Raw genomic sequence first — 12439 nt, forward strand, 5'->3', positions numbered from 1 at the left:
GGATGGTAACAAGTCGAGAATGGAAGAAAATAAACACGCCCTGGTGAAGACGGATCAAGTGATTTTTCGGGGGTCATCAGCTTTTAGGTTCTCATATTTAAGTTCAGCTCTGCTGCCAATGTATTAACTGACACATTTATGTATCTGAATTACGAGGATCTCCAAAGTGAGTGTATAATTATGCATTATTTACTGAACATGAGTATGCATAAGATACTCAATTTAGTCAATCTCCAGCCAAGCAATGCCAACAGTTCTGAACACTCAATGTGAATAGCTGAGAAACCATGTTCACCCATGTATGTTGCTCAATAACAGCTGTATGTTGATCATTTTATACAAAGAAAACATGTTTTGAGACTCTTTTTAAACAAATTGTTGGGAAAATGGGATTGATGATTCGTTTTACTGAGCAAAATTGATTGTAAATCAGTGATAAAACTGATGATCACAAATAACATCACGACTGTGACGATCTGGCTCACGTCTGTGGCCAAATCACAGCTGTGATGTTATTTGCGGTGACACTCAAACTCAAGTGTTTAATTGCTTGTTTCTCTCCTAACACATGCACATAAAAGGAGAAGAAACAAACCAGTTGGTTTCCTTGGAAAACATACATAAAATACATATGCATATTTCCTTGAATTGTAGTATTTGGAAGTCTGTTTTGTTCAGATTTTAGCGGGTGCACATCAGGAATACTGATTTGGAATATTATTTTAGTCGGCAGAGATTTCTACAGCCCTCACTGTGGGACAGTGAATATTAACATGAATGATGATGATTAATGATGCAGATTCTGTCAGCAACACTTACATTTCACATTTGTTTCTTTGGAAAAATACAGCATAGTTTCCCTAAGGGTTTTTATTGAACGACAGTGGGTTTGTGAGATTGTGAAATTTAATTGCCAAATATGCACTACCGTTCAAATGAGTCAGTAAGATTTTGATTGAAAGAAATGAATACTTTTATTCAGCAGGGATGCATTCAATTGATCAAAAGTGACAGTAAAAACTTAAAGGATTTATATTACAAAATAAATGCTGTTCTTTTGAACTTTCTATTTATCAAGAATAAGCAGCATAACTGTTTTTAACAATGATAATAATACGAAATATTTCTTGAGCAGCAAATCAGCATATTAGAATGATTTTTGAACGATTGTGTGACACTGAAGAAATTTCAGCTATGCCATCACAGGAATATGTTACATTTTAAATGTATTAAAGTTGAAACAGTTATTTTAAATTGTAATAATATTTGCTGAATTTTAATTAAATAAATGCAGCCTTGGTGAGCATAAGAAACTACTTTCAAAAACATTAAAAAGCCTTACAGACCCCAAACTTTTTAACGGTGGTGTAATTGAATAATTCTGCCTTTTTATATCTTACATACAGTAAAAAATACAGTGATACAGTGATAGTGAAAAAGGAAAGAGGAACGACAGGGAGAAGAGGAAGGTTTAATAATTTATTTCAATAATTAATTTATTTCAGAAATTAGTATCAAGTATCATGAAATTGTACTGGTATTGTGTCAACTACTGAAATTTTGGTGTGATGACAACCCAAAATTTGATTCATTGAAAGGTTAACATAAAATACTACATACAAAAATTAAATAATTTTGAAAATAATTTGGGAACTAGCTTTTAAGTCTGGTATAGACATACCTGCGCATCAATGATCTTCTGTTTGGAGTCAACCACTGCCTGCATATCAGAATGATCCTTCTTTAGCTCTTCCTCCACAGACATCAACCTGCATCAACACAAAACAAACACACACTCAGTCCAGCTTCATATATCCTCCCATTCTGTCTTTGATCTGGAGCTCAAGGCCACAAATAGCTGCCCCATAACATCAGTCTTGGAGGAAAGCGGACCTCAGTAAACTCTGCCTTGAGGACAGCTAAAAGTCTCTAAAAGCTCTCTGTCTTCTCAGATTGCCACTAATACACTATCAGCTGAAAGCAAAATGACACTCAGCATCAGAGGCGTGTGGTGGACTTCTGAAAGGCAAAGTGCCCTCTCTGTGCTTGTTCAAAGTAAATTCATGCTCTAACTCAGTCAGTTAAGTTTCCTTTTATCTGACTCGATGACTATCTGAAAAAGGGAATTTGTGTTCATCCATTTCCACCAGTTTTACCCATTCAGGCCAATTTGTGGGCCGGTTGTGAACTTGATATTGACGGTGTAATCAGCCAATCAGAGTGCACTGGAGGTTTTTGCCTGCCTTTCTTCTCGTTTAGTCTCTCTTCATAATACAAACTCCAACCTGCTTATGATGCCCTTCATCTGCAGATCTTTGTCTTCCTGTTGCCGTCTCAATCTCTCCTCCGACTCGTCCAGCCGGGCCTGATACTCCAGCAGCATCTTCTGCGCCTGTTCCTCCTGTCCCTTCAGCCGGGCCTCGTATTCCTCCAGCCTCTGCACCGACACAAGCAGCCGCTCCTGCAGCACACTGATCTCTGCCTGATACTGCAAGACATGGATCTTTATGTCTTTCATGTTGAGCGTCATTATAAGCTGCAGTCAGCACTAAATGTTGAGCTATGAGTCATACAAAGAAAAAAAATCCCTGTACCCTATATGTGGCATTAGGTGTCGTGTGCCTTTTGTACACTATTGTAAAAGTGGACTATTGGTAACTTTTTCACAATAAGGTTTAATTTTTTTAACATTAGTTATTGCATAAAGTGTTATAATCATATTTTTTTTTACAGCACACAAATTTATAAATATCCTTTTGTTCATTGTTAATTCATGTTAATTCATAATACATTAACTAATGTTAATTTATACAACTTGCAATGTTCAAAAATGTATTAATATATGTAGAAATTAACATTAACTTACACGCAGATTAATAAATGCTGTAAAAGTCTACAACATGCTAATGACAAACTCTGTTGGAATCTGAGATGAGTAAACTTGTGAGGCACAGTGTTGTTATTGTTAACTAAAACAATCGAAATAAAGCTGAAAAAATACATAAATATTAGATGAAAAATAAACTTAGAATATTAAAAATGTTGCCTTGCAACTAACTAAAATAAAATTAACTTAAGTACAAAAATTACCAAAATTACAACTGAAATAAAAATAAATTAAACCTGAATATGAATATTTAAAAAAAATTCAAAATCAAAATGACAAAAGCACAACAAAATTACTAAAACTAAAACTAAAATGAAAATATCTAAATAAAAGCTCATTACAATACTATAAGAGTATATATATATATATATATATATATATATATAAATATATAAAAAATGAAAATAGCAGAGCTACTGACTATGTTCCACAACAGTCACAAGATGTAAGAGACAGAAAGAATGGACAGATGGACAAGGAATGAGGACCGCAAAAAAGGAAGCAGGCTATAATGTCTCTTTCTCTCTCTCTCTCTCACATACAAAAGTCTGGGAGCACTCGTAGAAACTGATTCAAAGAACTGTGAAATTTCTGCAGCACACCACTAGTGGCACCAAACGGAATTGCAAACAATCCTACAACCTCTTCCCTATCTGCCATTGTTGAAAAAGAGCAATGTTGAAAGTATCACTGAGGAGGTCAATCTACAGATGGTTTACTTGGAGTTTCTGCTCATTAAACTTGGATTTTACCATAAAAAAAAATACACATTTCACCCTTAAAGGTCCCGTTCTTCGTGATCCCATGTTTCAAACTTTAGTTAGTGTGTAATGTTGTTGTTAGAGTATAAATAATATCTGTAAAATGATAAAGCTCAAAGTTCAATGCCAAGCGAGATATTTTATTTAACAGAAGTCGCCTACAGTGAACGGCCGGTTTGGACTACATCCCTCTACTTCCTTCTTTAATGACTGACAGTTTTTTGACTAACCTCCGCCCACAGGAATGCTCCCTCAACTCTACCGAAATTCGTTTATGTACTTGCGCACTTCTAATAACTTACTGTGTTTACTCAGCTCTTACGGTGATTTTCTGAAGTAAAACTGACGCTTCATCTTTTGTGTGATGTACAATAAACTTTATTAAACTCATCAGTATATGTTTGATCATCATTCAGACAGCAGACTTGTAGGCTATTAATAAATAATGGATTCATACAAGCAGATGACAAATACGTTATAATAACCGTAATTAAACTACTAAACTATACCTGTTCCATATCCATACAGCACTCTGACTCTGTAGGCATTATTGTCCGACTCGAACTGAACACTGTTACTGAGAGTTTCTGATGTTGTCATCATTCCGTGAGATGAATTTTTCCTGACAGACTGAGCACGAGCTCATGAAGCTCCGCCCCCTGTGTCGTCCAGCAGCAGCTTATTTGCATTTAAAGGGCACACACTAAAACAGCGCGTTTTTCTGAGCCCCAAAAAATGACAATTTAAACATGCTGTAAAAAATGATCTGTTGGGTATTTTGAGCTGAAACTTCACATACACACTCCGGGGACATCAGAGACTTATTTTACATCTTGTGAAAAGGGGCATAATACGGGACCTTTAACTGTGCATTCAGAAACACCTAACTCAGAGCTGAATGTTGGATCACTGACACTGAGAGAATCCTATTGTCTTAGTGAAATTACTGCAGGATGATGATTCATTTCCTATCCATAGAGTGTTTGCATGAGTTGAAATCTCATCTCTGCTGCTATGGTGTGTGGGTGGTCAGTTACCTTTTCAGCTTGTGTGTGCTCATCTCTGCAAAGCTCCGTCTCAGACTCCTGCTCTATATATGGCACATTCATCAACCAGGCAGCAGTACGGTCCAATGCACTAGGGTTCACTGGGGACGGGGCCTATGGGACACACACACAAACACACATACGCATGAATAAACGTACACACTCACACAAAGAAGTCATGCCAGGGGCATCGCATTCCCAACAGACAACATAGACAAGCAGACATGATGACACTTAGCATGACGTGGCTGAATAGAAAGAACATGTATGAAATATGAACATGATTAGCTATAATAAGGTGCTGAGTTAGAATACATTACAAATAAGAGGTCATTTTAGTGGCTATTTTTCTTAGTTCATACTAACTGTTTATGATGACATCACACAATTTCCATTATAGTCCTCAAAAAAAAATATTTTCTGTATCAGCATTTATGTTTTTTCATCCTTAAAATAAAATTACATCAAAAGCAAAATGAATGTTTTCAGGGAATATATCTTCGATTTAAAATCATAGCTTTGAATTACACTGCGAAAAATAAGTATTGTTTTCTAGCAAAAATATTGAAACAAATTTATTCAAGAAGCAAACTTATGCAAGATATTAATATTTGCTTTCAAAGAAAAGTCACCATGACAATAAAATCTGTTTTATATAAGCATTTTATTCCTCTTATTGTGAATGATTTGACCTCATTATTTTTAATCAAAATGTCAAGAGTTCTCTTTGGTGACAGATTTCTCCAGTCCACTTAAACCTCTCCTCTTTCTTACAATCTCTCTCAAGCTCACATTAAGATCTGTCTCCATCCAATCAACAACTGACGCAGTGGCGGCTCTAGGCCGGGGCTTGCTGAGGGTATAGTCCCACCAGAAATATACTTAGCACCGGCATAGTCCCCTCAAGGATTTCCTAATGATTTTCCAGTCACTTTCATTAAAAATAAAAAGTCATTAAAAACCTAAAAAGTTAAATAATGTTTAATCAATTTAATGTGCCTATAATTGCATGCTCAGGTACATGGCACGCATTAGTGAATGGCGATCATATTAAGCTCCTCATCAACAGTGATCATAATGGAGCGCTATTAAATATGAAGCAAAAGACCGCAGACTTCAGACACATCTTGGAACAGCACAGAAGATAACTTGTAATCTGCTATTGGTGAGTAGCTACCCTTATTTTTTTGAAGATTCACTCACGTTATAAACGTCAAATTATATAGATTTTAATATAAATTATTGCACTTTGTTCGCCCTAGCCTATGGTGATGGAAAAGAGCAAACGTTGTCTTCCATTATAACATTCATGCTAATGCGTTAAACTGGCATTTTTGACCGTTACGCATCTTCTAAAAGAGTAGCGAATCTCCTGATCAAAACTTGCAGAAGAAGCAAAGAAGAAGCAGAAACAAGTGATATCATATGTAAGCACATGCATAAGTAAAATAACGCGATCATCAACATCAAACAGCATATAAATCAAAACTGCCTAATGTTACCGAATGAAATGTCGACCCAGGTTGAGTTATAGGTCTGTGCAAGCTTTAGGGGAGTTGATGGACTCGATCTACTCCATCTATGTTTTGATCATCGTTCTGAATTCAATCTGGGTGTACAGTAGTCTTTGACAAAAATGTTTTTCAGCTCTTTGCTCAAAATGTTGCTTTTTTTATGAAACTTACCCACATTTAAGAGTTGATTAAAAAGGAACTTTTTTTTTAAAGCAGAGGGTCTGTTCATTCTTTTGATATTGATATTCATTCTTTTGATTGCATATTCAGATATTTATACAAAATATTCTGGGGGCATGAAACTTTTGTGAAAATGATCAAAAATGCTGGTGGTGGCTGGCAACTAAAAAAAAGAAGAAGAAAATGCTGGTGGGAAAATAATAAACACATTATTTTGATTCAAAATGTCAAGACTTCTCTTTGACAAGTCCCATAGTCCCTATGGGACTGTATGTCAAAAAGTTCAAATAAACCGTTATTGATTTAAAGGGCTGATAATGCGATAATAAAGATGTTCAGCGAAATTGACACTGTGCTTAATGACTTTGCACACTTTACAATGTGACCTTGTAAATGTATAATTTAAGGTAAAATAAAAATGAATAAGTACAATGCAATAAATGCAGGGAATTTAAGTTATTGATGCACTTAATTGTTATTCTTAGCATTTGCAAGAAAACAATCCTGGAGCCGCCACTGAACCAATGGATAGAATCAAGTCCCCTCCGTACATTTTTAATTTTCGATAATCCATTTCACTCGAATGTACGTCCCAATAAGGAAGAAAAGATCTGCCGCTACTTCGGTTTAAAGGGGCTTGAGGAGTGGTTATGAACAAAGGCAGAGTTTACCTGAGTCAAGAGACGATCAACACCGCTGCTCATTTCCCATGTCATTAGCTTTCAAACAGGCTTTTTACCTAATTTTGTCAATGAGGTAATAAAAATAATAGTTCAGTCTTATGGAAGATGTGAATCTTTCTGTCAAGGTATAATGTAATGGATTATATAATCAACCACAGTATCACAGAAGTCCACAGATGTGACTTTCACAGTCAGAGAAAGAGCCTGGAGGTGCTTTGCGATGTAATAAAAGTGTGCGCACATGTGGTTTCCATAGACACGCTTCCATCAATCACTTCAGGCAATCAATCAATTCCAAAGAGAGAGAACAATGCATTGTGGATTAGGGAAATAGCCTACCCTTCCTGTCCACTTCACTGTCAAACTGTTGAGAAAAATGACTGCCTGTGGCAACAGTGAATTTTGAAAGGCTGATGATTGGTAGCAAGCTATACCCTTTGATTATTATTAGAATCAGTAACTCAGACCTGCTGCAAGATATACTTCTAGGTTAAGTTCAGATTAAGATATATAATAAATGATCCAGATCACAGACAGATTTAAAAGTCCACATGAAACAGAAATTGTGGTCGTCTTTTCTTTCCTAGCCACTTGTTAAGTTGTGACGTAAGAGGGTTCAAGCCTCTGCTCATTTCAATTGAAGATACTATCTCAACAACCGTTTATGAGCACTGTTTATTCATACCACAAATTTAAAGGGTCATTTCACCCATTTGAACATTGTTTTTTATTTAAAGTGGGTCATATATGTAGTCGAAATGTAAAATAATTTTTGAATTTGGTGCCTTCGTGACCGAGAAAAGACAAAAAATAATTTCAGAACGCATTTGTATGAAAGACAACAACTCCCACAATGCACCACATTGCACAGCTCCGCAAGCCACTCCCACTAATCCAGAAAGCGCATATCTGCCTATAAGAGAAATCACTCTTCCGTCTACAAGGCTAGCTACTACCAGAGCTTGTAATTCATTTCACATTCACACAAAATGTCTAGTTAGTTGGCGAACTCATATAGTGCATTACTCCTCGTTTGTATTTCTTTCGAAAAGGTGAATTATTGCATGGTACCTGGATGTTCAGTCAGAACATATGCGGTGCGAAACTAGGATAGTTCTCAACACAAACGTCCGTGTCCTCGTCTGATTCAGAGATTTCGTCCAGGAGAAATTGTCATCGTTGAAATTCTTTGCCGCAGACGGACTCTATCTCTGTGTTCGTAGCGGTTCGTAGTTGCATAGTGAGATCACCGGCGCCACCAGTCCGCCCTAACTCGAGCCAGTCCGGGCTCCTCGTCCGCGGCAGGCAGGTCTTCTGCCTCGGCTGCTCTTCGCTATAATGCGGCTTGTAAAGGTAGCCACAAACACCTGATTCAAGCATCAGACTTCCGAAATCCTCTTCTTCTATATCATATTGAGCACTCTCCTCCGCTATTGTCACAACTTTACATCTGTCTCCACAGCGCCTGTTAGCTTAGCTTCAAACAAGATGGAGGATATTGCTTTCAGTTTCAGAGAGTAAAGTCCCACCCACTGATCTGTAATAGGTCTGTAGCGTGAGCGCGCCCCACCCTGGGAAAGATGAGAAACTAGTGTCTGTAGTCTTAACAGAAATCCCCCCCTCTAAACACTTCCTCCTACAATGACGCAAAATGACGATTTTTGCGTCATTGTAGGAGGAAGTGTAAGAGGTAAATAACAGATTTCTCCCGTCTCAGGGGAAAATGAGAGAGTGTTGCACGACCATTCAATAGTATGACTGGGTTTCTAACAATGCAAAGCTTAATGCAAATGGGTGAAGTGTCCCTTTAAGCTAAGAATTTAAAAACTCACTGTGTACACTGCAGTCTATTTTGACGATTTATAAAGGATGAATCGCTGTCTCTGTCCATCTGAGATTTTGCTATGGAAATAAAGGTTAGGATCATGCTTTTTACTTTTGGTAGTTTACACAGTGTATATTAGCACTATTTGTTGTTTGCTTTTGGCATCTGATAGAGCGTTTGGACCTGGAAACGCTGACGTCAGCCTTAACTAGCGGATTGCGACGTAGATTTTTAATCTGGATCGACTGGATTGTTGTTATTTGCTAATTTTTGCTGTCAGTTTGCTGGAGTGGAGGGAATATTGCCCAGCACTTGTGCAGGTGCAGACGTCAACAGACAAAAGATGATGTTGCGAGGGAGAGGGGATCTTAATGTTTTTGATTAAAGATAACTCTTGAATTAAAAAAAAACCATGAGCTCCACGACTAAATCATTTATAATAAACACAATTTTCTATAAAAATAAGATCTGTCAAATTTCATGGTGACTTTAAATGTTCCAAAAAAAACCCACATGAAGCATAGTGTCTATTTTTAACTCCACATACAATACTTTAAATGCTAGCAAACATGTACACACTTGTTTATGTGGTCCACGATGTTTCGTTTCCGGACTGTCCCCTTTGGAGGAGGAGCTCTGCTGTCGAAGTCTTGCGCCACTTCCAGGCCAATCTGGTGATGATGACATCAAAGTGTTATTAGAAGGCCGTGGGTAGGGGGTGGAGTTCAATAGGTTGGGTGGAGTTCGTCCTCTGGGTGCAGTCTGTGTGGGTGGAGGCGGCTGGTCAATACGCCGATGGGGACCGGAGCTGCTCTGTCGTGGAACCATAGGCTGGTTTCCGTGCTGAGCGTCAGTTAGCGATAATTGTCGTCTTGAGAAATCTCCTGAACGTCTCACAAACTCCTCCCCCACTGAAGCCCCCTGGGTAAGAAAGGTGTGCTTGGTTCCTCCAAGACCCTCTTCGTTGTTGCTATGGGAACTGACGGAGCTATGACACTCCGACCCAGAATCCCCACTCGCATTCCCTCTAGCTGATACAGGCAACCCTGCTGCCATCTGGTACACTGGATTCTGAAAGGACAGTGGGGCCAAGAGCTGTGTAGGCCTGCCTGGGGCCCCTTCTGCTCCTGGGGTAGTGGGAGTCTGTCCTGGCCTGTGAAGAGTAGGGCCTCCGGCAATGTTGCCTTGGGGAGTCCGTGCATTCCAGGGAACCATGGTACCCTCACCTAAACCTTCTGAAGTTATCCCTACCGGGATGGCAATGGGTTCTAACGCCCTGGCTGCTTCCTGGAGGTCTACCATGGACAGGCTCTTGCCACCGTTGGCCAGGCCCAGCTCGGGTTCATTGGCCTCAGAGTAACTAGAACTGCGGGCAGGGGAGCCCTGGAGGCCGGAAGAGCGTGTGACAAAGAAGAGGTCTTTGTTTTCAGGAGTGGGGGAAGGGAGACGAGTGAAGTCCGCCGGGCTAGTAAAGTGAAGAGATGGAGACATGGACCAGAAAGAGAAAAATTAATAATTAAACATGCACAGTATAAGACAGAGAAACGGTACACAAATAGCAATCAATTTAAAGAAGACAACACATTATCTCTTTGTTCTGAATCTTAGTATGCTGCCTTGTTGTCTCCCAAAGGCAGTATCCTAGTTGTTCTTATTCAGGAACAATGTTCATATTGTTATTCTTATTTATTGACATAATTCAGTACATTTTGCAAACGTCATCTGTGTATTGGATTTTATATGGAGCTTACAGCAGTGCATTCTGAGATTGTATCTGCCAAGGATGCATGTGATGCTGTCCGAGACGGTATCTTAGAAGGCAGCATAATCTTGCTGCCTATCTTTGGGAACAGCATCACAATCTTGAACAATTATTAGACCCTCCTAATATAGTAACTAGTGTTTGAGAAACAGAAACCGTAAGTCTTTCTCAAACACTTTTAAATGCCATACTAGACAGCTGCAGACAGGTATAAAACATCAGAGAAAATTAGAAAATAATTCCACTCAGACTGTTTATTGTCTGGATATCTGCAAAAAATGCTAATTTATTTCATCATATTCTCCGTCCAGACACCAACCAACAAGCTCCACTCTAAGCTTTCTCCTCACATCCTCCATCTCTTTTGATCCCCCAACATATTTATCTTCCCTTTCTCTGAATGTGTGTGTGTGTGTGTGTGTGTGTGTGTGTGTGTGTGTGTGTGTGTGTGTGTGTGTGTGTGTGTGTGTGTGTGTGTGTGTGTGTGTGAACTACAATTACAGGCCTCTCATTCTCTCTGGCTCTCATAAATGTCGGTTGGGAATTAGCAGCGAGCTAGACAGATAAAGATGAGCCGCTCTCTTTAGAAGAGCAGTCTGCTGGATAAAGTGAGGGCACACTCTTAAGAACAGGAATGAGGACGTCTTAATGGCTGAAAGCGACAGATAACGACGAGTACGTAAGCAATACGGCAATGCTCTTCAAAATTACAGTGTCATGTTTTTTCCATAGCCATCTACAATTACGTAAACACTTGATTCTGATTGCTTACAGGCTGTTAACAAATTTTATGCAGTGGATCTGATTAATGGCTTACCCTGGTAAGTCACTGTCGATGGACATCTTTTGTAATCCAGTGGAGATGCTGCATCCAGGGGCTGGAGGGGAGGGCACACGATCGGAGGGAACGTTCATCTGTACGTTCGGTGGGTATGTTAATGCTCCATGTACGTCCCTCAATATTCTAGGTAATGGGCCCAGCTTGGAGGCAGCACTCTAAGGACATGGATGAAAGATCCCATTGAAAATGAACAAATACCCCAAAGATCTCTTATATCTGTGCAGGACTCTCTATTAGCCCCCTTGAGAAAGTTGGTAGAAGATAACAGAACATCAATAACTGCATAGAAATTAGTTCCTGGAGCTGAACTGGTAGATCATGGCACTAACAATGGCAAGGTCACTGGTTTGATTCCTAGAGAACACGGTTATTGATAAAATGTACACTATAGCTTGAATTCATTTAAAGTTGGATAAAAAAAAAAACATCATGCAATGATTTAAATGTACTGTAAATGGTGCATCCATCACTCAAAAATTAAAAATCGAACCTAATTACATCCTAAAGTGCTATACCAGAGATTGGCCAATAATCAACCAATATTTAGCCATAACTGATATCTGTATCTTACTATGAATCTGAACTGCAAAACTACCCGTTTTCAAGTATTTTCAAGAGTTTTGAGTAACTGTGTCCACACAAGATGCGAGTGGTAGGACATGACAAAAGCGGATAGAACCTATTTTATTATTGATTCTGCCAACACTGGATGCGGTGCGGCTGGACATGACACGACAAATCGGTGACAGTAAACTGATGCAACTTTCTATTTCTGATGTAAAGTACTAAGAACTCGTATTAATTCTGATATGAAGAACAAATGGATTTGCAACTGTCGCTTTGTTGCCTCCAGTGTAAATAGCCTCAAGCTGCAACATCCAGTGTAGACACGGTGTAATAGTTGTGTAAAATGAAAAATTTTTAAAGCCATAATTTATTT

At 38.6% G+C, this 12439-nt stretch overlaps 1 protein-coding gene across 8 annotated transcripts in view; it reads right to left on the reverse strand.

Annotated features, from left to right (window-relative positions):
- The window catches only part of dab2ipb (DAB2 interacting protein b), a 176207-nt gene that overhangs the window by 842 nt on the left and 162926 nt on the right, over positions 1–12439 (reverse strand). For 5 of the 8 annotated variants that reach the window (XM_081367115.1, XM_081367114.1, XM_081367112.1 and 2 more), the window contains 5 exons: positions 11476–11654; positions 9476–10361; positions 4686–4808; positions 2286–2503; positions 1682–1769 (listed from right to left, as the gene is read on the reverse strand). In XM_081367115.1, coding sequence (XP_081223241.1) covers positions 1682–1769; positions 2286–2503; positions 4686–4808; positions 9476–10361; positions 11476–11654 — 1494 coding nt within the window. The remainder of the gene's footprint in view (positions 1–1681; positions 1770–2285; positions 2504–4685; positions 4809–9475; positions 10362–11475; positions 11655–12439) is intronic. The other 3 variants (XM_081367111.1, XM_081367113.1, XM_081367117.1) reach the window with 1 other exon arrangement.

The sequence above is a fragment of the Scardinius erythrophthalmus genome, assembly GCF_964197995.2.
Source record: "Scardinius erythrophthalmus genome assembly, chromosome: 5".
NCBI classification, from domain to species: domain Eukaryota; kingdom Metazoa; phylum Chordata; class Actinopteri; order Cypriniformes; family Leuciscidae; genus Scardinius; species Scardinius erythrophthalmus.